The 27,682-nt window shown below is 33.9% G+C and overlaps 1 protein-coding gene and 1 long non-coding RNA gene across 2 annotated transcripts in view; both read right to left on the bottom strand.

The window, feature by feature from the left end:
• The window catches only part of LOC100374871 (WD repeat-containing protein 76-like), a 29,845-nt gene extending 11,693 nt beyond the window's left edge, over positions 1-18,152 (bottom strand). Inside the window, exons 1-8 of the mRNA XM_085491952.1 lie at positions 18,040-18,152; positions 16,872-17,004; positions 15,439-15,578; positions 12,946-13,105; positions 10,455-10,613; positions 10,011-10,147; positions 8,794-8,895; positions 7,537-7,692 (exon numbers count right to left, since the gene is read on the bottom strand). Of these exons, the coding sequence (XP_085348078.1) occupies positions 7,537-7,692; positions 8,794-8,895; positions 10,011-10,147; positions 10,455-10,613; positions 12,946-13,105; positions 15,439-15,578; positions 16,872-17,004; positions 18,040-18,152 (1,100 nt within the window). The remainder of the gene's footprint in view (positions 1-7,536; positions 7,693-8,793; positions 8,896-10,010; positions 10,148-10,454; positions 10,614-12,945; positions 13,106-15,438; positions 15,579-16,871; positions 17,005-18,039) is intronic.
• Positions 18,153-19,271: 1,119 nt separating this feature from the next.
• On the bottom strand, positions 19,272-27,403 carry LOC146732773 (uncharacterized). Its single transcript, XR_014926856.1, has 3 exons — positions 27,248-27,403; positions 23,284-23,376; positions 19,272-19,408 (listed from the first exon to the last, which is right to left on the bottom strand). It is a non-coding gene; the product is annotated as an uncharacterized LOC146732773 (long non-coding RNA).
• Between the last annotated feature and the right edge of the window lie 279 nt (positions 27,404-27,682).

Raw genomic sequence — 27,682 nt, 5'->3', positions numbered from 1 at the left:
CTGGTTCAAGTCTTGAACTTCATAGTAAACTGTAACAGTAATTTTTAAATATTTATGGAATTAACTTTAATTAAAACATGTAGTGGTATTAAAACATTAACATATTTTACATAACAATGATTATATGGTACTAAATAACATACATGTAGATACATACAAGTAGAACTATAACTATAAATTTTTATTACTTTATTATATCAGATACACAGGTGTTGATAAAATATTAGCCAGTCATAATGTTCAATGTATATAAATAAAATTAAAGCAAACTACCCAAACTAACCTTGGATGATAAATGTCTTGTAACATTATGCTTTGTCACATAATTCGTCCCTTTAACCATGGAACTATAAACCCCAGGAAGAACAACGTAACTAAGAGGATTAAAAAAACCTTTGTCTTAGTTTATCTTACAGTGCTTTCGCTTTTGTTTCCACAACATTAGTCATACTCCATGTTAGTTGCCGCCGATACGCCCGTATCAATCGCTTTGCTGGAAACGGAAAACTTGAAAAAAAAATTTCATATCTGCGCAGTAAAATATTTCGTTCACTACGCATGCGCAAACAAGTCGGTCTGCAGGGTGACCTTCAGTGTACCGGAAATCATGCAACGGGTCAGAGTTTTAGCGAGTTTTCATAATTTTCAATGTCGTTTTTAGATTACTTCTTGTTTTTTTCAACCCTCGAAAAAATAAGGTTGCGAAAGTTTGCGAAACATGGGGTTTGGTATGCTGTTTGTTGTCGAGATATCCCGACTTATTCCGTGTTTCTCTTCGATCGCCAGAAGTGGCAATGTGTTTTTTTTTCCCGTTGAATGTCGCTCATTTATCAGTGTTTTTGTCTTGGCGCCATTGTTTTTTTAGGCTATAGCCGAAACAACTCGATCACGTGATCTCCCGAAGTCGCCCGATTGACTCCGAAAATGACCGATAGTCGGAGATAAACGTTCATTTGCGTAAATCGGCTTATTTTTTAATGCGACGAAATAAACAGTCAAAATAAACATTCGACATCGCGGCAACTATCATAGTTCAAAGGAAACGAAGTCGTTGTTCTTCCTGGGGTTTATAGTTCCATGCTTTAACATACACTTGGAGGTCTGTTTTGGCTTGGCCTCTAATGTTCCCGTCTGCGAGTATCTTGTCAATATATTTTGCGCAGCGTTTGCACCACACTTCCGTAACAAGCTTGTGACCTTTTTCGGTTTCGTCTACATGATAACGCATATCCTTTCCAACCATCCAGTTTAAAAAGTTTACAACTGATCGGCGAGTCGAAGATCTAGAAGGCATGACGGAGGCTATTTACAAAAATGAGGCATGCGTAGTTGAGTTTAGGTTACGAGGTCAATTTCTCGGTACAACTGAATTCAGCCTGTATCGCGTAATCTAATTGGCTATTGACTGTCACCTTGAAAGAAAATGCGTCATGTCGACCAATGAGAATGCACGATACAAATTACCTACTACCACAAGGTTTATCACCCTTTTACGGTTAAGTGACGATAGAAAGGAACTGAGCATAAATACTAGCGATCGAAACCGAAATACTGTAATAAAAAAATGTAGGATCTTTTTTTCACAAGGTCAGCGATAAATCATTCGCCTGGGAGGCGTTTCAGGCGAGCGTTAGGAGCGTGGAGCGATCGCTCGTCTTAAAACGCAAGGTCTGTCAATTGTATTTCAATGTCAAAGGTTACAATAGATATTTCTGCCAGTTTATAAACTGAATATAATGTTGAAGAATCAAGCTTTAACTTTAGTTGTTAACAAATGTTGATTTGCTACTTGAGTTGAAGTATTTTAAAAATTTGATGAGTGAATCACAGATGACTGACAGTTCACTGAACTTGCATGAACTTTGAATGAAGAGTTGATATTTAACCATTTTGTATCTGAATCTCAAAGCAGTGGCAACATGGCGATCCTACTTAAGCGTGATGTCTTACCAGAACTACTCACTCATCTCTACAAATGGGCACCAGATTCGTATCCGATTTATTGGCCTATTATAGATGTGTACACGGACACTGAAAAAATCCAACAATGTACAAGTGTTGTGATTGTGGTTAAGAACTACCGCTATCCTCCAATGAACAGAGAGTATCTTGTGTTTTCCAAAGACAACAAGAGACTTAAAACTGTGCTGAGTTCTTATGGCGTTGTCAACTGGCAACAAGAAAAGTTGAGTTTCAATGCTGTACCAGATTTCAACAAAGAAGTTGTCATGGAGACATGTGCTGAACAAAGCTATCAGAAAATATATCATTATAATGGGGTAATGATAATTCTGGAAGTCAATGACACAGTGACAAAAAATTCTCAAGCGCCACTTCCAGATGGTTACACTTTGGGTTCCCTAAACCCGGAACATGCTCCAATTGTAGAAAAAGGATTGATTTACCCTGAAGAAGATACACCTCTGTATGCAAAGCGGTTGAAATACCGTCGTTCCTTGGCTGTCTTTGATGAGCGCCTTCAGCCTGTTGCATGGATGCTGCAAAACGAGACAGGAGATATCGGGAGTGCCTATACTGACCATGCTTACCGTAAATTGAGACTGATGCAACTTATTGGATCAAGTATGATTCTAACAATAGTCAAACAAGGTCAAGTACCGTGGACAATTGTTGAGTTGAAAGCGTATGAGAAAATGAAAAAACAGCTGCCATTCAAAGAGTGCAGTAATTCTCTAACATTATGGATGGTGTTCAGGAAACAAAAAACATATCTGTAAAATTACATTTTATGTTCCTTTGTTGATAAGTGATTTTTCATAAGTGATTTTTCATTCTTTTGTGATAAATGAAGCTAAATTAGGTCGTTCCTTTGACCGTTTTGGATCAGCATTGCCAACCTGTCGCATGGCTACTAGAAAATGGAGATGTTGGAAGTGAATATTGCAATCAAGCGTATCAAAAGATGGGCTTTGGTAAAATTCTAAGAGAAAAGATGAGCATAGCAATAGTCGAACGAGATGAGGATCCATATACCAATGTTCGGCCAGAAGCACATCGGGGGAAAAATACGAAACAAGGCATACAGGGGCAGTGATTCTTTAACATTATGGCTGATGTTTGTAAAATAAACAGTGACAATTATTAAAATAAAGTTATGTTCGAATCACAAAGGAATTTTATTTAACCGTTTATAGGGGAGTTTGAGGTAAATTCAAATTTTGCACTACTGAGTCTGTTACAGCACATAAATGCAATGCATTATGGGAAGAACAATGTTTTTTTCACTCCGAAACACAAGGGCGATTCAAGACTCAATTTTCAAAGACACAGGTCTTTTAGATAAGACGTTTTTTTTTTGTTTCGAGTCTGTTGTGTGTCTAGAAGGATAGCATTGTTTTTTTGGTGAATATAGATAATGTTATGTTTCAATACTAGATTTCGATATGCTAATTTTAACAATTCTTTATTGGAATGACTCCCATATGAATAGTTCTCGGCTCCCCAATATTTGACAATGGTACTAGGCCAAAGTTGACCATTGTTCAGCATACCATGGACTGAAATGAAATGTTCACACACACACACACTTGCAAATTTGACAACAGTCGCTTGACCGTAAGGTTAGTAGGAATAGAAGCAAATAGATTGAAATTCAAGTTACATCACTCATGAAGATCGATGATTCAATTGCTGGCTATAACTATTCTCGATGGTGGACATCCGGTTATTTTTACCACCTGGCAATCATCACGGTAGAGCAAAGGCTGAAAACTCTTAGAAAATGGTACTTTGGGATGGTTGTTGACAATCCTGTCCCCTAAGCACTGTAACAAGATTACTCCTACACGTGCAACATATATAATTTTTGTTGTTCAGGATTGTCTAGTAATTGAGTTTGTGTCATTCTCTGGACTTCTGCTGGTGTGTGTCTTGGCAATGTAGAACGTTCTGTGATGTACTGTAAAATGACTAATTTTCGGTGGGATTAAATTTAGCATTTCAGGCATATTCAGTGGGTTTTAAATTCACGGTTTTATCACTGACATAATGTGTTCTATGCTAAACTTTACATATTCACTGACCTCTTTACAGTAACCTCACCCACAAGAACAGCTATATTTAGTATTCATTATGAATAATTCATGGCACACATGCAAAGTAAACAAAATTATCAAGATTAATTTTTGATTTGTTAAAAATGAGCCAAAATCCTGTGACAATATATCCAATTGGTGGTGGGAATTGCAAAGTCAGTTTCAAAAGGTCTATAAAATTGTGAACAAATATTTTTGTTAAATATCACTGCTGCAAAAGGCTTAAATATAACATTGGAGATTATGACTTTAGCACTAAAAGTCAACTATGGTGTCGACACTGGCAGAACTTAAACTTTGTATCCTGAATGGACCAAATTTCAAGAACAAAAGTGGTAAAATTATTTAATTTGTTAAAGAAGTAGCAGACTATATTTTAAGGGCCATTGCGACAATTAGATTAGACCTCTGACACAATAACCTACTGATGACCTCCTTGAAATCTGAGCCATGCACTGATATAACATACTCAATTGTAATACAATGTCAAAGGTCAAAACAGATGTACCTTCCGGATTGTAAATGGAACATAATACGAGAGAATCCAACTTTTAAGTGTTAATAAATGTCACTTGGTTTGCTACATTTTGAAGTGTAAATGGATATAATTTTGAGTCAAATTTGTTGACATATAAATTTTACTAAACTATATAAAGTTTACTGAACTTTGAATGAAGAGTTGAAATTTAACCATTTTGTATCTGAATCTCAAAACAGTGGAAACATGGCGATCCCACTTAAGCGTGATGATGGGCACCAGATTCGTATCCGATTTATTGGATGATAAAGAACAGCATATCCACACAGAATGTCTGGCCTATTATAGATGTGTACACGGACACTGAAAAAATCCAGCAATGTACAAGTGTTGTGATTGTGGTTAAGAACTACCGCTATCCTCCAATGAACAGAGAGTATCTTGTGTTTTCCAAAGACAACAAGAGACTTAAAACCATGCTAACTTCTGGTGATCTTATCGACTGGCGACAAGAAAAATTGCTTTTAAATGGGGTGCCAGATTTCAACCAAGAAATTGTCTGAGCAAAGTTTTCAGAAAATATATCATTATAGTGGGGTAATCGTAATAAGAGAACCTAATGATATTATGAGGAAAATTTCCCAAACCCCGCTACCTAATGGTTTCAGTCTTGGTCCCTTAACTCCAGAACATGCTCCACTTGCAGAAGAACGATGGATTCACCCCGACAATGATATGCTGTTATATGCAAAGAGGTTAGAATACTGCCTCTCATTGGTTGTCTTTGATCAACACTGTCAACCTGTCGCATGGCTATTATAAAATAAGTATTGTGATACTGGGAGTCCCTACTGTGACCCAGCATACCGTGGAATGGGACTCATGAAAATTCTTAGTACTAAGATGAATATAGCAATAGCCAAACGTGGTCGAGTTCCATACACTATTATTGCACTGGAAAAGTATCATAAAATCAGAAACAACCCGGGATTCAAGGAGTGCAGTGATTCTCTAACACTATGGCTGGTGTTCAAGAAACAAAAAACAAGTTTCTTGTAAAATCAATATTTTAACGCTTCTTGCTTGAATTTAATTTGTTACTTTTTCTGAGTCAATATCCATATAAGGATACATGTACATACATAATTTGTTACTTTTTCTGAGTCAATATCCAAATAAGGATATACATACATAATTTTTAACTTTTTCTGAGTCAATATCCAAATAAGGATACATACATAATTTGTAACTTTTTCTGAGTCAATATCCAAATAAAGATACATACATAATTTGTAACTTTTTTCGAGTCAATATCCAAATAAGGATACATACATAATTTGTAACTTTTTCCGAGTCAATATCCATATAAGGATACATACATAATTTGTAACTTTTTCTGAGTCAATATCCAAATAAGGATACATACATAATTTGTTACTTTTTCTGAGTCAATATCCAAATAAGGATACATACATAATTTGTAACTTTTTCTGAGTCAATATCCAAATAAGGATACATACATAATTTGTAACTTTTTCTGAGTCAATATCCAAATAAGGATACATACATAATTTGTAACTTTTTCCGAGTCAATATCCAAATAAGGATACATAAATAATTTGTAACTTTTTCTGAGTCAATATCCATATAAGGATACATACATAATTTGTAACTTTTTCTGAGTCAATATCCAAATAAGGATACATACATAATTTGTAACTTTTTCTGAGTCAATATCCAAATAAGGATACATACATAATTTGTAACTTTTTCTGAGTCAATATCCAAATAAGGATACATACATAATTTGTAACTTTTTCCGAGTCAATATCCAAATAAGGATACATAAATAATTTGTAACTTTTTCTGAGTCAATATCCATATAAGGATACATACATAATTTGTAACTTTTTCTGAGTCAATATCCAAATAAGGATACATACATAATTTGTAACTTTTTTGGTGTCAATAACCAAATAAGGATACATACATAATTTGTAACTTTTTTCTGAGTCAATAACCAAATAAGGATACATACATAAATTGTAACTTTTTCTGAGTCAATATCCAAATAAGGATACATACATAATTTGTTACTTTTTCTGAGTCAATATCCAAATAAGGATACATACATAATTTGTAACTTTTTCTGAGTCAATATCCAAATAAGGATACATACATAATTTGTAACTTTTTCTGAGTCAATATCCAAATAAGAATACATACATAATTTGTTACTTTTTCTGAGTCAATATCCAAATAAGGATACATACATAATTTGTAACTTTTTCTGAGTCAATATCCAAATAAGGGTACATACATTATTTGTAACTTTTTCCAAGTCAATATCCAAATAAGAATACATACATAATTTGTAACACAAACATATGAAAAAATAAAATTATAAGAAAGTAAATTGCATTGTCAGTGAATAAATACATTTGTGTAAGGCTTTGAGGTTTGTATGTGCACTTCTTAAAAATGAAATACCATTCTTTCTCAATCATAAGCCCAGTGGCCTGAACATTTGAAATCGGGAAAAGTAAGGGGTGGGCTTATACTCGAGAACCACCTCAGAAAAGTTGATTTTTGTTGTTGTTGGTTTAACATTGTTACCATCTTACCACCCACAAAAAATTATCCAAATTATATCTTTCGTTCACCACAAAATGAGTCGTCATGTAGGACTGGTTGTGAATGCAAAGTAAGCCATTCAATAGTCAACTTGTCTTTCAGAAAAAACGTCCACACATCTCTTAGAAATGTTAGACAGACAAACAGGAACATGGTTGTACAGACTGACAAAAAAATCCATGTTTCGTACTACTGTACGTCTGGCAGACGGCATTTGGCCGTCTTGGATCAAATCGTGAATGAATAGACATACATGACTTCCATGATGTATGTGTGATGTCAATCCATAAGTTCTCGTTCTCAGAATTCGTCAGAACAGGAACTAAAATGTTTGGACTTCCATTGGTGACAGTAAAGCAAGGCACTCACCGAATTCTGTCATCATACGAGGTTGTAACAATCTTGCCGCCTGTTAAAGGTGAAAAATACGCCGCAGACACCGTCTTAGAATGTTCTGTACTTGCTAATCTTTTGTTTATTTTGCCACCTGCTTTCATATTGCGAATATCCCAAACAGCCACCGAACTACAAGTTAAAAGTTCACAAAAAAATTGGTTAAATAATCTAAATTTTATACACTGTATTAAAACCCTTTTAACTCGGTGAAAAACAGCACAATCAGTTTTATGTTGATAAAAAGGCAGAAGCAAGGAATTCAAAACTCGTTTCTGTATGAAAATATCTTAAATCAGCACATACATGTAAATACTGGTATGGGAAAGTTCTGGCGACATTTTGGAGAAGAATATTTTTTTTCTCAAACTGAAGTTGTTTCATGAATGATATCAAGGCACAAAGTTTAATTTGATAAGAAAAATAAGTAAACTATATTGGTATATCTCAACAACAATCTACACCGCAAAAAGAGAATTTTACATACATATGTGTGTGAATTAACTACAAAATCTGCATATATATACAAGTGCATGGCACTTAATGCCTAATACAATTTGACTGAAAACACTTGTTTGTCTTTAAATTAATTAATACAATTTGTTCAAATTTTTATTCAACTTATATTTTTGCCATTTTTATATTTTATATTTTTCAAAGTCACATAGATCCTACCAACTCCTAGACATTTTTGTTCAAATCTAATTACACAATAATTTGTATTGATACATGAAACAATACACATAAATGTGGCAACAACAAAAATAAACTAACATGTTGTTGACACAAAAAATTGGCAGAATTTTTAATCTAACGCTAATAGCAGAAAGAAAATTAAAAAACAAAAAAATGTAGTTGAAAATTTGGAAGCAAAATCATTTCTTGAAATGAACCCTAATTTTGGAGCTAACAGACAAAACTTGTGTCAATTTCCAGTTTTTACTCAAAACATTTGGCTATTTTTGTCCCAATCTTCTGAAAGAAAGTGAAGACTATAAACAGCACTATTTTCGGAATTTGTGATGAGAGAGGGAACTGGTGGTGAAAAGATTAAATAATAAATTTGTTTTGAGTGATTTACTCTGAAGCCATTGGTGTTGGTATAATGTATGTGAGCAGGGTTCCAGGCAAAAGATTAGATGACACAAACGTTTGTGAATACATCTTATTTTGATCAGAATACCAAATTGTGAAAAAAATATACAAGTTTACAGAATAGATAACCATTATTACCAGTCTCTAGAGGATGTAGCAATGTAAGAGTCCATTACAGGGTGTACACTAACAGTTTTAATGCTCTTATCATGAGCTCTGTAAAAGTTTTCAGCAGTCTTCCTGAAAACAAAATAAGAACAAATATATTAACCCTTTGAAAGTCACAATTTTTCCTGATTAATTTTTGTGAAATATTTTATATTCACTTTGAGTGGTTTTGAACCATCAATGGCAACACCCGTTCTCCTTTACCCAGAAATCAGGTACACAATCCAGTAGACCATCATGACATCTTTAATAAAAAGGGATGCCCAGTTTGACTGAGTTTACCATAGTTTTATAATTACTAAGAGTAGGCCAAACAACAAATGATTATTTTGCACATTTACCTGTAATTATCTCTAATTTCTCTGTGTCGCATACGACTTGTTTACCACTTCCGTGTGACTGAGAATGTTCTAGAACCGTACTGTGTCTGGGTGGAATTTTTAGAAACTGGTTGAATAGGTAATGGAACATTCTAGAAATTTGTAGTAAGTTCCAGACTCATTATGTATGCTGATGTAATGGTTTATTTATAGACAGTGTGGGTATATATAGGGGAGTTGTTCAGCACTGAGATCAGATCGGAGATCTCGTTGAATTGTGTTGGAGTTTAAGTATCTAGTTATTGGAGGTTTGGAGTTCTACCGAGTTATTGTACTTGATGTTTGCAGAGTATAATAATACCAGTACCAGTTGAAACCTCATCTGTTGACTCCGTGTTCGTATGTTATCATCGACGCCAGGGAAGTCTTTCTGTTACTGTTGCCATTTTGGTATTTGAACCATCACACCTGTACTATACCAATTACGGTAATATTACGTTGCGTGTGACACTCTGTTAATTTTGGATCAAATGAACATAATTTTTCCGTTGAGTACAGTTCTGAATCAAAATTGATAAATATAAATATTTAAATTACTATGTGGATTTATTTTGTGATTTAGACATACTGCCTGCTGAGTACCTCCAATGACATACCAAAATCTATGGGGGAAAGGGGAGGTCAGCAAGTGTCCAATTTAACCAAGGGTTTCGGCCTGCTACAAACTCAAATTGGCCATCTCCGACTGCCTACGATGGCCTCACTGCAGCACTGCAGAGAACTTTTTAATTTTTTTGGGCCTGTTGTTACAGGACGATGGTCTTAAATACCTTTGTGAATTCGTTTAACCGTATGATGAAAACTTACTTAGCTGTTCTGGTGTCTACCACAGCAATGGATCCTTCATTGTTTTCATTGTGAGCAAGGACCAGGACATCACCACTTGGACTGAGAAAATCAAAATGACTATACCACACATCCAGTCCTACGGTAGATGAACAAACCTGTACAAATAGATATAATATTGAATTCATTCTATGTTACACTATGCTTCACACTGGTAATTAAAAATGTATGCTTTAAGTTGGAGCGAATATAACACCATTACTTTGTAAATTAACCTATGGCCAAGACAACAATTAGTATACATACTAAAATAGACAGTCAGTTTATTTTGTGAACGATGACAAAGTTGACTTTGATCTCAACAAGTTCAATCTTAGCCAATGACTATCGTTTGCAACCTAAGAAGCACTTCCTTGTTCATTCACTTACAACACTTCAAATAAATTGCATTGAAATTCTGGTTACCTCATCGAATACACTTTTTTCAAAATCTCCACATCGAACGGTGCCATCATAACTGCAGGAATACAGTTTATGACTATGTTGCCTTGGTAACTGTAAACAGGTGACTGGCCTTGAGTGAGGTTCAAATGTAAACACACCATTCTGTTTAGACTGGCCATCCTGGAATAGAAAGATACAACTAGTTTGTATATTCAGATGTAAACAGATGCACAAATACAGGTCATGTTTTACCATGTTTTAAATCATTATGTCTGAGGTGATATATTGTGCCATGCTTGCCTAGAATCCCTACATGTAATATTCATTATAATCTCCACCACTCACTAATGCCTAAGTACAATGCTAGTAATATCTCATTGTTTGAATATAGTCTAGAATCTATGCAGTGTGCCATTCACTACTGTATATATGCAACTACACTAAAGCCTAGGTACAATGCTAGTAATATCTCATTGTCTGAATATAGTCTAGAATCTATGCAGTATGCCATTCACTACTGTATATATGCAACTACACTAATGCCTAGGTACAATGCTAGTAATATCTCATTGTCTGAATATAGTCTAGAATCTATGCAGTGTGCCATTCACTACTGTATATATGCAACTACACTAATGCCTACATGTAGGTACAATGTTAGTAATATCTCATTGTTTGAATATAGTCTAGAATCTATGCAGTATGCCATTCACTACTGTATATATGCAACTACACTAATGCCTAGGTACAATGCTAGTAATATCTCATTGTCTGAATATAGTCTAGAATCTATGCAGTATGCCATTCACTACTGTATATATGCAACTACACTAATGCCTAGGTACAATGCTAGTAATATCTCATTGTCTGAATATAGCCTAGAATCTATGCAGTGTGCCATTCACTACTGTATATATGCAACTACACTAAAGCCTAGGTACAATGCTAGTAATATCTCATTGTCTGAATATAGCCTACAATCTATGCAGTGTGCCATTCACTACTGTATATACAGGTATGCCACTACACTAATGCCTAGGTACAATGATAGTAATATCTCATTGTTTGAATATAGCTTACAATCCATGCAGTGTTCCACTCACTACAGTATATAAGCCACTACACTAATGCCTATGTACAATGCTAGTAATATCTCATTGTTTGAATATATGCAGTGTGCCACTCACTACTGTATTATGCCACTACACTAATGCCTAGGTACAATGCTAGTAATATCTCATTGTTTGAATATAGCCTACAATCTATGCAGTGTGCCACTCACTACTGTATATACAGGTATGCCACTACACTAATGCCTTGGTACAATGATAGTAATATCTCATTGTTTGAAAATAGTCTAGAATCTATGCAGTGTGCCACTCACTACTGTATATATGCAACTACACTAAAGCCTAAGTACAATGCTAGTAATATCTCATTGTTTGAATATAGCCTAGAATCTACGCAGTGTTCCACTCACTACAGTGTACAGTATAAGCCACTGCACTAATGCCTATGTACAATGATAGTAGTATCTCAATCTATGCAGTGTTCCACTCACTACTGTATATATGCCACTAAACTAATGCCTAGCTACAATGCTAGTAATATCTCATTGTTTGAATATAGTCTAGAATCTATGCAGTGTGCCACTCACTACTGTATATATGCAACTACACTAATGCCTAGGTACAATGCTAGTAATATCTCATTGTCTGAATATAGTCTAGAATCTATGCAGTGTGCCACTCACTACTGTATATACAGGTATGCCACTACACTAATGCCTATGTACAATGCTAGTAATATCTCATTGTTTGAATATAGCCTAGAATCTACGCAGTGTTCCACTCGCTACAGTGTACAGTATAAGCCACTACACTAATGCCTAGGTACAATGCTAGTAATATCTCATTGTTTGAATATAGCCTAGAATCTATGCAGTGTGCCATTCACTACTGTATATACAGGTATGCCACTACACTAATGCCTAGGTACAATGATAGTAATATCTCATTGTTTGAATATAGCTTACAATCCATGCAGTGTTCCACTCACTACAGTATATAAGCAACTACACTAATGCCTATGTACAATGCTAGTAGTATCTCAATCTATGCAGTGTTCCACTCACATCATACAGATATAGTGGTCATGAAAAACATCTTACTTTAGTTGCAACATCTGTAATCTGGTAAAATTAAACTTTTTTAGTTACTTATACAACCAAACAATAATACCGATATTCATTTTGTCTTGAAGACCTTCCACCAGCAAGATGACCAAATTTTATTATTTATTTTAGTTTATATTTTCTACAAAATCTGTCCCATTAGCGGGTAGGTTACTCGCTATGAACATGGATATGGCAATGGGGATATCAACACTGAAACCCTCTAGAGAGAACGGTGCGATTGATTAGATCTTGAAATGTTTTTGGTGATGGGTTAAATGGCAAACACAGTCAGATGAAAATCTTACATTCTCATTACCCATACTAAACTAAATTCACACTTACTACTTCCCACAATCCAACATGTCCAGTTTTGTCACCAGCAAAAAGTAATGTCTTTGATTCTGACGGATGCACAGCTACGGAAAAAATCCTTGATGGAACAACTTTTGCTACATGTTTCTCAGTAATAGACATTCTGGACAGATCAGCCAAGAACCTTTGTTTGGTAAAACAAAAATGAAAAATGTTTGACTAAATGATATGAACTTAGTATTATTATACATCTGTCACCGTAACGCCATAAGTTACAGCGTGCCGTAATTTTGCGGTATTTTACAGGGTATTTTCATCCTACCATATAAGGAAATACGAATTCCAAATATGTAATGATTATGCCCGTAAACGTCCTTTAATAATAAAAACAAACATGGCTGCCATCAGGGTTTGACCTGACTCCACACAAAGAAGTTCGCTGATTCTGTTCTAAACAATTTAGATTTTGGCATTCCCATGATGCATCCTTGGAAGGAAAAGATGTATAATAATAAGGTTATCACGAGAATACCTCAAATTATGCACTCACACAGTACGCCGCGCATCGACATCCCTGCGCGTCAGTCGATACTCCAGCTGTACTGTCTTCGTGCATACTTTGAGGTATCCTCGTAATTTCCTCATATTATTCACAAATGAAACAACTCTTTGAGTGAAAAAGTCAACTTTTGTCTCCATTCACAAAATTTTCTACATTTTTTCAAAAATTTTGATCACAAACTTTATTTAGTATGAAATTATGTCCATTTGGTCCAAAATTATCAGCAAAATTACCAAAAAAACCTATAAAATAGTCAAATTGTTGCACCAAAATTATGGCATTCAAAGGGTGGACATAACTATATAACAAGTACAACAAGCCATGCATGGCACAGTCCCTGTTAGTTATCAAATTTAATATATAGAATTTTTGTTTATAGTTTTATAGCTGGAATATAAACATGTCAGGAATGTGATTATGATGACTGTTCAACATTTAAATGATTAGCATTTGTATCTGATCGTCAAACGAGTATGGGAAGAAATTGCTCTGGAACAGCATTTTTTAAAACAAAATCAGCCATTTTGAATACTAGTACCGTATGTATAATGAATATATAAAATTTTAACATAGTCAGTCAAAGCCTGTCAGAGATATGGCTCTAGAAGCCTATTCATTAAAACAAAATGGCCGCTAGTCAGCTATTCTGAATCAGATCTAAAAAATAAAATGATGTGCATCAGGAACTCATTATGTCTAATGTATGTACCAAGTTCGAACAAAATCCATCCATAAATGCCAGAAATGCTTGATATTTGATGATTTTTTAGCACAAAAATGGCCATCATTCGGCCATTTTTAATAGGATCGTCAAACCAATATATCTGTATATCTATGACATGATGTATATTGAATATTCAAAATTTGAACATACATGTAATCAGTCACAGTCAGAGATATGGCACTAGAACCACATTCATTAAAACAAAATGGCCGCCAGTCGGCCATTTTGAATCTTATTTGAAAAACAAAATAATGTGCATCAAGGTCCTGTAATGTCCAACGTATATAGCAAGTTTGAACAAAATCAATCTGTAAACAGCTGAGAAATGCTTGAATCAGATAGTGAAACAAATTGATGTGCATATGTATAATATCATGTATGATGTATGTGTGAAGTTTGATTGTGATTGGTCCACACACACGGAAGTATGGACGTCAAAACAGGAAAGTTGAAAGCAACAGAAACTGTTAATATTTTGATGAGAGAAATGGTTCTTCAAATAAATGACAAAGAACAAATTAGAATTTGGGGGCCAAAACATAAATTGTTAGAAACAACCATTATTGATTGTCGATCAAAACGCCCCAATCTGATTAAAATAAGATCCTGGTTTGGGCTTTTTTTTTTTTTTAAATAATATCATTCATATTTTTTTCATATATTCTATTATTTATTTTTTTCAAAATTTATTTGCTGGTATTTTTTTGAAGTTTTGGTAATCGCGAAAGCCCACAAGGATCTGACCAAGTACCTATACAAATCGCGTTCAAGTCTCGTAGAATCAGCAACCAATCAGAACTCGTGTTACAAATCACTTTCTAGAGCAGGTGAAGCTTGTGTGCAAAATGAATCAGGCGATATATTGTGAGAAATATGCAAGGACATGAACAAAAATGAGAGTAAATTTTTAATCTCAAAAAAAATATGATCTGCACCCAATAGAAATAATCATGATACACAGTTTTGAATAATATATCAGCTTGTTCATTTCTGTTGAGATTGAATGAGATTGGTCAAAGCATGTCTGAAAAATAGCATGCACACATACAGAACCCAATAATACTGTGATCACTTTGTTGTAGCAAGCCCAACTCTGGAGGCCATTTTGAATTGAAGAATTCATATACAGTTAGAGTTCAGTGAGAGTACTCTCAATTTTTTCCTTCTCACTTTCAAAGAGTCACAGGAATTAAAATTTAGAAGATTTTCAGATTATTACTGTGTAAATTACCTCTCAAAGTCTTTAGAAATAGATGGTTTCTTAGATATTTTATTTTGACAGACATTCTTCACAACTTGACTCAGAGCCGCAGCTTCATCTTCCTCAATGTTGGTTGCGGTCAACGGTAAAGGACCCTGTGCTTTTCGAACCTATCAGAATAAAAGTACATCAGCATGAACCGTTTCCAACAACAACAAATAAAATGTATACATGTTAATTACTAACACAAACACGAAAGTACAGTATATTTACAAAATTAATATACTAATTAACTGTAGTTAAAAAAATTTTTTTATTAATTGGGAAAGTATTCCACAAAGTATTCCTACCCCTACTCGGATGAAAAATGGTTACCCTAAAAACATTTCCTGCTGAAAGCTTACACAAAATGAATAGGGACAAGCCATGCATGGTACAGTCCCTGTTATCATATTTAAGATATATAGTTTTGTTTATAGTAATATAGTTGGAACATAAACATGTCAGAGAAAAGGATCATGAAGCTGATGCTTGATTATGATGATTTTTTAACATTAAAATAATTGACATTCAGTCATCTTGTACCTGATCGTAAAATGAGTACTTGTCTATACTAAGACATATTGCTCTGAATTAAAACAAAATGGCCACGGCCGGCCATTTTGAATCGGATCATCAAACCAATACATCTGTACAGTATATCTATGATATGATGTATAATAAATATTTAAAATTTTAACATAATCAGTCAAAGCATATCAGAGATATTGCACTAGAACCACATTCATTAAAAAAAAAATGGTCGCCAGTCAGCCGTTTTGAATTGCATCTGAAAAACAAAATGACGTGCATCAGGAACCCATAATGTCCAATGTATGTACCAAGTTTGAACAAAATCCATCTGAAAACAGCCAAGATCTGGTTCCAGAATGCAAGAAATGTTGATTTTGATGATCTTTTAGCACAAACACAAGCGTCTGAATGGAGACTAAAATGTTGTCAGCAGCAGGTGAGTTAAATTATTATATGACTTGATTTATGTGAAAAAACTGTTAAAATCATGATAAATAGGAAAGGACATGATTTTATCATCACCAATGTTAACATCACTAACCCAGATAAGGAACATGAAGACTTTTACTCAGCTAAGAAGTATTATTAAATGTAATAACAAACATGAACACCAACATTTAAGTTGATGTTAAAGCTACAGGCAGCTACATGTATGTGTTAAAGGGCAGTGGTCGTTGTACCATGCATGTGTGACGTTTGTGTTTCACCACAATCCAATGCCTTCTTCTAATGCAAATTACCAGTGGTGACTTCAGGATACCTTCAGAAATTACCTGGTTAAAGCTTAGTCTCAATTTGTACTAAGTTGGCATCTTTCTCCATATAAGACCCATATCTTGAGCATGTGTAGCACGGCAACCACCAGCCTTTACAATGATTGTGGTACTTACATATTCACGATGTTCTCTCAGCTCTGTCTGCCTACTCGGGGTGTCAGGCACAGGATCACCACTTGGGTTTAAACCGCGAAGACGTAAAGACGGAGTCCGAGGTGGTGGCAATGGCGATTTTTCATGCACTTTACTGAAAATTAATTATTTAAAATTAATTCCTTTTTATCAACATTAATTAAGTTAACATTTTGCACATATTTTTCTATAATTTTTTGTTAATTTTCAGACAGACAGTTTCAACTTTTACATGCTCCTTTTTGTATAAGTACATGTTTTTAGTTCTATGCTGTGAGTATAATGAAGATGAAAATAAGTCTTGTATTGGATCACAAAACAGATTAATTTTCTTTGAATACGAGAATACAATTGTCTAGGTACCAAATTATATGATTTTTGTCAAACAAAATGGTTACTGTTAATTTGAATCTAATTAGGAAATACAATGTGGAGCACATTTATACCATTATGTGTTAACTATGTACCAAGTTTGGAATAAAAAACGGTCCATGAAATTCTTATAAAATGCGATGAACAGACAGACTAATGAACAAACAGATACTGTGAAATACTTTATTTTCGCTTGAATTTATTTTTGCTATTTTCGCTGAAGGGATGATTCCGTGAAAATAAAATCCAGCAAATACACTTTTTTTCCTATATTTTACATTAAGCTCATCAAAAATCAGTGAAAATAAATTCCATACAAAATGCCCAAAAAGCCTTTTCAGCGAAAATTAATATACAGTATACAGACAGACGAACAGACATCCATTAGACATCAGTGTTGCCCAGGATTTAAATTATGAGAAAAATTCTGCAAAGTTTTTAAAAGTGACAAAAATGACTACAAATAGGGGGTTCTGGAATTGATAGCGTTTGTGTGTTCATCGTTTGTGCGCTTGCGCATATTCAGTTCCCTGAGGACAACAAACCAGAAGGTAGGACAGATTTGAATATTCCGAACGTGCAGTGTCAGTGCAACGTAAAAATTCCGCTGAAATATAACTGCAATCATCTTTCAGCTAACTCGTCCTAGCCTCTGAAAATTTGCACACTATTCTGCCTAAACAAGAATAACGAGCATACAAATTATCTTTGGCTGTAGCGTAATATTTTCATATTTTTTGCGAGTCATATTTTACCATCTCTATTTCAGTCTATTTGCTCTGAAAAATCATCTTTTTCAACTGGAAATCCACGTTTCTCAGCTGTCTTAAATAGTTCTTCTAGCTGCCCTTGTTTGTACCCACTCACACTCACTCCGCTATCTTTAAACATCGGCTGAGATAGCTCCGCTGTTAGCAATGCACATGGCAATTAAAGAACAGAAGATATCATTAGAAAATGAACAAATCTGAGAGAGGTCCACATGTAGTACCTATATGTATAATATATCAAAGCAATTGGACTTGCGGTTTTCAACAAGAAGTCGAAAATATCACTTTTTACCAAAAATCACAAAAATATTCATCAAAATTAGAGAATTAAAGATATCATTATGAAATGAACAAATCTGAGAGAGGTCCACATGTAGTACCTATATATGTAATATCAAAGCAATTGGACTTGCGGTTTTCAACAAGAAGTCGAAAATATCACTTTTTACCAAAAATTACAAAAATATTCACCGAAATTAGAGAATTAAAGATATCATTACAAAATGAACAAATCTGAGAGAGGTCCACATGTAGTACCTATATATGTAATATCAAAGCAATTGGACTTGCGGTTTTCAACAAGAAGTCGAAAATATCACTTTTTACCAAAAATTACAAAAATATTCACCAAAATTAGAGAATTAAAGATATCATTACAAAAAGAACAAATCTGAGAGAGGTCGACATGTAGTACCTATATATGTAATATCAAAGCAATTGGACTTGCGGTTTTCAACAAGAAGTCAAAAATATCACTTTTTACCAAAAATGACAAAAATATTCACCAAAATTAGAGAATTAAAGGTATCATTACAAATTGAACAAATCTGAGAGAGGTCCACATGTAGTACCTATATATGTAATATCAAAGCAATTGCACTTGCGGTTTTCAACAAGAAGTCGAAAATATCACTTTTTACTAAAAATGACAAAAATATTCACCAAAATTAGAGAATTGAAGATATCATCATGAAATGAACAAATCTGAGAGAGGTCTACCCAAGGTACATATACACCAAGTATCAAAGCATTCAGGCTTGTAGTTTTCAAGAAGAAGTCGAAAAAGTAAAACATTGACACGGACGACGATGGACAATCACTCATATGATATCACTCATATGTCGACTTTGTCGAGCGGAGCTAAAAAAAACTCAAATTTGCTGCTGACTTCTTACGGGTTGCATGCCTACCGGTGCTCTTTTGACTTTTTATATTTTTGTGCTACCCTCGCCCGTTGCTAGGTAGGTTACGTATGCGCAAATAGAATTACATCACGTCTGGCGGTAATTCGGGAATTAATACTTACGTTTTAAGACCATACTGACTAGGTTTCTTTTTCTTTGCTGAACCCATGCTATGTGATAGAGCATCCCTAGCCTTCAAAAGTTAGTAAAATTAGAAAATAGAAAAAATAGAAAAATCGAAAATAACTATATTTGTTTCATTATAAAAATAAACTATCAACACACAAAAGTACAGGTACATACTTCACTAAAATACAAAAAAATTAAGGGAGAGTGCAGCTCAGACTTTTAAGAATTTCATGTATTTAAAAGAAACAGGCTATACCGGTAATATTTGTCGCGATAACGAGATCTTAATAAAAGTGAACTGATGTAATAATAGTATATTGTACAGCATGTGAAATAGATCAAATGTGAAATGTATGTGGAGAAGATAATGCCAATTTCAACTCCAACCGGTTTGAATTTTTTACGGCAGTTAAATTTACCCTATCACAATGTTTATTGTCTTAGCAAAGCCAAAATGTAATTCTTTCAATGGCACAACAATTGTGAATGTATTTTGTCACTGTATTAGTTCATGTTTACTTATTTGTTTGTCCGAATCAAACAACTTCATGATTAGGTGATGCTTAATGAGGTCATTTGAAACAAATGCTATTTGAAACAAATAAACTTTGGGTTTCCAAACAAATCTCTGAACCATAAACCTTGAATGTATGCATGTTTTACCAGTAATTCAAAATGGCTGCTGATGTAGGATTTAATGCATTACTGTTTCCATGGAAACAAGTTTGGATAGCCCCTATTTTTATTTGCTCAACATCACTTATTTGATATTTTATTTTGCTCAAAAGCTGTGCTTACTAGTTTATATTTGAAAAATTCAAACAAGGTAATGATTCAGTACATAAACAATAAACCATATATGATTTATTTCACCAATAATAATAATTCTAGTAATCTTATAATAATAATAATAATAATAATTTCTTGGTGTGGACCACAGAGGTAGTTCATCCGAACTAATCTAGTCTGTGGCCCAATCCTAACCAATATAAATTTCTATGCAGGCTATATATATATATATATGTATATACGTGCACACACATACATATATACACATACAAACAAAAAACAAAATCTCCAGAAATAAATAAGTAAAATAATAATAATAAAAAAATAATGAGAGAAAAAAAGAAAGAAAAAAAAATGGAGCTGTTAACGCGCTACTCTGCACATCATATTATTAGTGGAACAATCGTGGGCAAGTACAAATAAAGTTTAGCTGCAAATAATATTTGTATCATACATATGATAAAGCTAGTATTTAAATATTAAAGTACGGTGTTCAGTATATGTTGTTTTAGGGAACTTTTGAAAGTTATTCTATTAGTAATTTGTTTGATTGGCTCAGGTAGAGAATTCCAATGTTTTACGGCTGTATATTTTAAAGTATGTTGGGAAAGTGAAAGATTCATCCTGGGGACATAGTAGTTATTACCTGACGCAAGTCGTGTTGGATATAAATGAGGTAGAGGGGAGAGATAGTCATTGATAGTATGGGCATAGCGGTTGCTTTTCAGATCATAAATGAACAGACATATCTTAAATTTACACAACTTGTGAATATCAAGTATGCCCAGTTTTTTAAATAGAGGGGCAGTATGTGCATTGTAAACAGCAAATGAGATAAGCCGTACAACTTTCTTTTGCAAAAGAAGGATAGGCTCTAATAGTGTATGATAGGCGTTTCCCCATACTTCTAAACAATAACTAATATGCGGGAGAATCAGGGAATTGTATAACAAAAGTAAAACTGATTTGGGCACATAATGTCTGATCTGGGAGATAATACCAACTTTGGGGGCAATTATTTTTTTTACTTTTTCAATGTGAGGTTTCCAGTTGAGGTGCTGGTCAATGGACACGCCAAGATAATTGATTGAACAAACGCCCTCTATCTCAAACCCATTTATATCCAAGCTGCCCTCAATGCCCAGGTGTTTATGAGGCGTTTTAATAGTCATGCATTTGGTTTTTTTTACATTGACTGTAAGTTTGTTGGCACTGCACCATTCACAGACTCTTTGAAAATCGTTGTTAGTATGTGCAAGTTTGATTGTGTTACTTTTAATATACTGAAAGAAGTTAGTATCGTCTGCAAATAGGCGAAAGTCAAAAGCATTAGTTGAGTTATTGATATCATTTATGTAAATTAGGAATAAAAGTGGGCCAAGAATCGATCCTTGTGGAACACCACACTTTATTGGTTTATATGTAGATGTAATATTGTTAATTTTCACTGATTGATAACGGACAGAAAGGTAGTTTTTAAACCAGAGTAGCGGGAGCCCTCTGATCCCATAATATTGTAATTTGTGGAACAGAATATTGTGATCTATAGTATCAAAGACTTTTTTCAGGTCGATAAAAATTCCAAAAGTAATATAACCTTTGTCCAGTTTCTCGGCTATGTCTGAGATCAGGTCGGCTAGGGCAAGTGTTGCGCTGTGTTTTTTACGAAAACCAAATTGTGTTTTGATAAGTATACTTTTTTTTTCTATGAAATTAATCAGCTGTTTATTAACAATTGATTCAACAATTTTACTAAATGTAGGCAGGATAGATATGGGTCTGTAATTGTTGGTATCTGTAGTAGGTCCTTTTTTATAAATTGGGGTAATTTTAGCAGTTTTGAGAGAGTCTGGAAAAATGCCTTGGCTCAGTGAACAATTGATAATATGTGCGAGAGGATGAGAGATTAGGTGCGCGGCGTCTCTTGCCAGTTTTGGGTGAATGCTGTCATGTCCAACAGATTTTTTCGGGTCAAGGGAAATAATTTCTTTGAAAACGTCAATGTCGCTTACAGAATGAAAGAAGAAAGAGTTTAGAAAATTGCCAGTGAGGTAATCAATGAAATCACCAGAGCTAGTAATTTGAGCGGCAAGATTTGGACCGATATTAACAAAGTGGTCATTGAACTCATCTGCAATATCTGAACTAGTGGTCAGTATTTTGCCAGAATTGCCTGAAATTAATTTCTGTGGAACGGTTGAACGATTAGACTTATTAAGGACTTTGTTGACCACTTGCCATGTTTTGTTGCTATTGCCACGGGATGCTGAAAATTTGTTTGAATAATACCGTTTCTTGGCCAATTTTAGTAATTTAGTTAACAAGTTTCTGTAGGTTTTATATTGTTTTAACAATTTAATATCAGTTGGTTTGTTTTTCAATTTGCCAAATAATTTATGTTTGGTTTTGACCGATTTAAGGAGACCTTGGGATAGCCAGGTTTTTCGAAGAGATTTAGATTTAACGTGAATGGTTTTAATTGGAAGATGTTTAGATGAAATACCGTAGTAAATATTATAAAATAATGTGTACGCGACATTAGGATCGGTACAATTATAAACTGACTGCCAAGATGCATCACTTAAGTCGGTCAAAAACCGGTCTTTATTATAGTAGGAAAAGTCGTATTTCTGAACATGATTATCTGTCTGAAACACGTGATTAAGACGTTCAATGACACCAAATATGGGGTAGTGGTCAGTAATATCGGTTTGAATAGTACCGCAATCGAAGAAATAATTTGCAATTATTACTGCAATTATTCACAATCAGTTATCATTGATGACAGATTTCAGAGATTTTTTTAAACAAGGGAACAGGGGCGTGGCGCCATCATGCCACGGCCATGCACCCCTTTGCCCTGGGGAGCAGATCCTCTGGCAACCATAAAATTCTGATTGACCAGGGATCACATGTGGCCACAGTCTTCAGCTGTGATCTGTCTGATAGTAATTTTGGCCCCAAGGAAGCATAGAATGCTCCATTTTAACTTAGAATTATCAAAAACTCCACACCCTGGTAGAGAGAATCCTATCTCCCCCACTTGGTGGCGCCACTGAATTGCAGTGCTTTCTCTTGCAGTTTTTTTTCTAGAAAAACTGGGTTTTGTAAGATTGAATTTTACAATGGGCTAAAAACTGTTGTACTTACCTTGAAAATACCAAGAGAAGCAAAGAATTTAGTGTTGGCTTCTATGTTCATCAGTCTGTTTCTTTCATATGCAGACATCTCTCCTTGTTTCCCCTAAGAACATCACAACAAACATTTAGAAAATTTTTGAAAGGCCACATTTTGATGTATTTTTCTATCATTTTTTTTTTACTTTTGGAGCAAGTGGACATGATTTTCTATTGACTACAAGCATTGAACAAGATCTTTTGAAAAATATGTATTTTTTTCTGCAAATGGTGAGAAATGTTGACTTTGGCCTTCAAAGTTTTTCAGTACGGTCCATTTATTTAGATTTAGCTGGCATAAAACACAGTTGACTTTCAATACCACTTATACATGTATCTAAATTGTGTTTAAATTTATATTGGTAACATAGATATATACTACCAAGAATATTAGGTTCAAATTATTGAGAATGATGACATTTTAAAAAATTTTGATAAAAAGGCAAAGTAAGCTGAAAGCCCACTCTAATGTTAATTTATGCATAGACTGTACTTTGTAAGTGCAACATATTTTTTCATGCACAAAATTACACTCAATATTCACAGGGTGACTGTGAGTAGAGATTTAACATCTGAATACCAGACTTTTTCAATCTTCCATGAAAATAAAATGTTGATCAAGACATGTAAGTATTTGTGAATTATGTCAATTTGATTTGAAATTTAAATTTAAAAAAAAATACACACACAAAAATATACCGGTATGGAAACATTGGACCAAAATTATACTGAATAACCAAACTATTATCCATCTTTCAAAAAATTTGCAAAAACAAGACACCGTATAGACAATTGGACATTATGTCCATTGGTATGAAATTATCATAGACAAGCAGCCTGTCGGCTGAGATAGCTCCGCTGTTAGCAATGCACATGGCAATTAAAGAACAGAAGATATCATTAGAAAATGAACAAATCTGAGAGAGGTCCACATGTAGTACCTATATGTATAATATATCAAAGCAATTGGACTTGCGGTTTTCAACAAGAAGTCGAAAATATCACTTTTTACCAAAAATTACAAAAATATTCATCAAAATTAGAGAATTAAAGATATCATTATGAAATGAACAAATCTGAGAGAGGTCCACATGTAGTACCTATATATGTAATATCAAAGCAATTGGACTTGCGGTTTTCAACAAGAAGTCGAAAATATCACTTTTTACCAAAAATTACAAAAATATTCACCGAAATTAGAGAATTAAAGATATCATTACAAAATGAACAAATCTGAGAGAGGGTCACATGTAGTACCTATATATGTAATATCAAAGCAATTGGACTTGCGGTTTTCAACAAGAAGTCAAAAATATCACTTTTTACCAAAAATTACAAAAATATTCACCGAAATTAGAGAATTAAAGATATCATTACAAAATGAACAAATCTGAGAGAGGGTCACATGTAGTACCTATATATGTAATATCAAAGCAATTGGACTTGCGGTTTTCAACAAGAAGTCAAAAATATCACTTTTTACCAAAAATTACAAAAATATTCACCAAAATTAGAGAATTAAAGATATCATTACAAAATGAACAAATCTGAGAGAGGGTCACATGTAGTACCTATATATGTAATATCAAAGCAATTGGACTTGCGGTTTTCAACAAGAAGTCGAAAATATCACTTTTTACCAAAAATTACAAAAATATTCATCAAAATTAGAGAATTAAAGATATCATTATGAAATGAACAAATCTGAGAGAGGTCCACATGTAGTACCTATATATGTAATATCAAAGCAATTGGACTTGCGGTTTTCAACAAGAAGTCGAAAATATCACTTTTTACCAAAAATTACAAAAATATTCACCGAAATTAGAGAATTAAAGATATCATTACAAAATGAACAAATCTGAGAGAGGGTCACATGTAGTACCTATATATGTAATATCAAAGCAATTGGACTTGCGGTTTTCAACAAGAAGTCAAAAATATCACTTTTTACCAAAAATTACAAAAATATTCACCAAAATTAGAGAATTAAAGATATCATTACAAAATGAACAAATCTGAGAGAGGGTCACATGTAGTACCTATATATGTAATATCAAAGCAAATGGACTTGCGGTTTTCAACAAGAAGTCGAAAATATCACTTTTTACCAAAAATTACAAAAATATTCACCAAAATTAGAGAATTGAAGATATCATTACAAAATGAACAAATCTGAGAGAGGTCGACATGTAGTACTTATATATGTAATATCAAAGCAATTGGACTTGCGGTTTTCAACAAGAAGTCGAAAATATCACTTTTTACCAAAAATGACAAAAATATTCACCAAAATTAGAGAATTAAAGATATCATTACAAAATGAACAAATCTGAGAGAGGTCCACATGTAGTACCTATATATGTAATATCAAAGCAATTGCACTTGCGGTTTTCAACAAGAAGTCGAAAATATCACTTTTTACTAAAAATGACAAAAATATTCACCAAAATTAGAGAATTGAAGATATCATCATGAAATGAACAAATCTGAGAGAGGTCCACATGTAGTACCTATATATGTAATATCAAAGCAATTGCACTTGCGGTTTTCAACAAGAAGTCGAAAATATCACTTTTTACTAAAAATGACAAAAATATTCACCAAAATTAGAGAATTGAAGATATCAACATGAAATGAACAAATCTAAGAGAGGTCTACCCAAGGTACATATACACCAAGTATCAAAGCATTCAGGCTTGTAGTTTTCAAGAAGAAGTCGAAAAAGTAAAACATTGACACGGACGACGACGACGGACGACGGACGACGACGACGGACAATCACTCATATGATAAGCTCCGCTCGACAAAGTCGACAGCGGAGCTAAAAAACACATGTATTGTTACTCCAAAGAGTTAGCAAAAAAAGAAGTTATTAAAGTTGTCTATGTATGATCTGAAGAAAACCTCTCACTAATCTATGTGAGCATCACAGTTCATGAGAAATCCTATCCAACAGAGTCCTACAATCATATTTAGCCTTTTCACCACCAGTTCCCTCTTTTCATCACAAATTCACAAAACAGTCCCGTTTATAGTCTGCACTTTTCTTCAGAAGACTGGGACAAAAGTAGCCAAATTTTTTGAGTAGAAACTGAAATTTTATCCAAATTTTGTCTGTTGGTTTTAAAATTAGGGTTCATTTCCAGAAATATATAAGAATACAAGAAAAGAAGTGCGGACAAATTTGGATGAGAAAGTCTGGTGGTGAAAAGGTTAGAAACGCTTGCCTAAAATAAAGTAAAGTGGCCTTGAGTGATTACAACAATATGTTTGATTTGGTGATTAGACAAAACAGAAATTGTTGCCAAATCATTTTTCATGGTGATGTAATGAGTAAAACCTTGATGAAATGTCTTTATTATTGTACGACTCAACCCTAAAAATGTATATTTAGTTCCTCATTTTGAAGTTTCCATTCTCACTTTGCATTACCAGTATACACAGACACTTCCCATTAATAAAAATAATTACCGGGTAGTGTGTTTCTGATGAAAATAGGGTAGGTTTTTTTATTTTGTAATATTTATTTATTTAAACTAACTAACTAACTATGTTCTTGGAAATGTTGCCATTTTTTGCAAAAGAAATTGTAACAACGCATAATGATGCAAATGTAAGACCCCAAATTTTGTTTGAAGTAATTGTCCAGCATGCTCCTACAAACAGGAAGTGAGCACCCTCTAGTGGCCACTTTTCAGTTTAGTCGTACAAAGATACAGGGTCAGCATACAAATTTTAGGGAACGTCGGGTTACCGAAAACGCACTACTCATTTTTATTTGGCCTAATGTTGGGAGGAGTTTGCATATATTACAAAGTTGGAAGCACATAAATATAGATTCTTCTGTGTACGAGTCAGTCGCACAGTCATAGAATTTCATTTAAGTCATAATGACTACTAATATATATAACATGTAATGTTGACAGTTTACTTACATCACTATCAGACTCACTATCATCACTACTTGATTCAGAAAGACGATCATCAGATTGAGGATGACTCAGCTCAGAAGTGTTCTCATGAGATCCAGAACTGTCAGGACTAACCATTGCACCACTATGGATAGGTTTCACAGAGAAGTATTCATCTTTTTCTTTCTTTAAAAAGCCAGAAACGGAAGGTTAATGTGTATGTTGTATTTGATAAGTCAAAGCCAGTTGGTGAGTTAGGCAGATCTCTTTCGGTTGGTAGGTTAGGCAAGTTTCTGTAGACAAGTTAGGCAAGTATTTATTTATTTAATAGGTGGGTGTAGATGTGTGTTCGAGTATATGTTATCAAGGTAGGCAGGTATCTGTTACTAAGTTTTGGGAGGTATCGGTGAATTAGGGTAGGTTTCTGTTGGTGAGTTAGGGTATGTTTCTGTTTGTGAG

Source organism: Saccoglossus kowalevskii, chromosome 17 (assembly GCF_978046115.1).
Source record: "Saccoglossus kowalevskii chromosome 17, keSacKowa6.1, whole genome shotgun sequence".
Taxonomy (NCBI): Eukaryota; Metazoa; Hemichordata; class Enteropneusta; family Harrimaniidae; genus Saccoglossus; species Saccoglossus kowalevskii.
The sequence above is the reverse complement of the archived record's forward strand: the minus strand, read 5'-3'. Positions and strand labels throughout refer to the sequence as shown.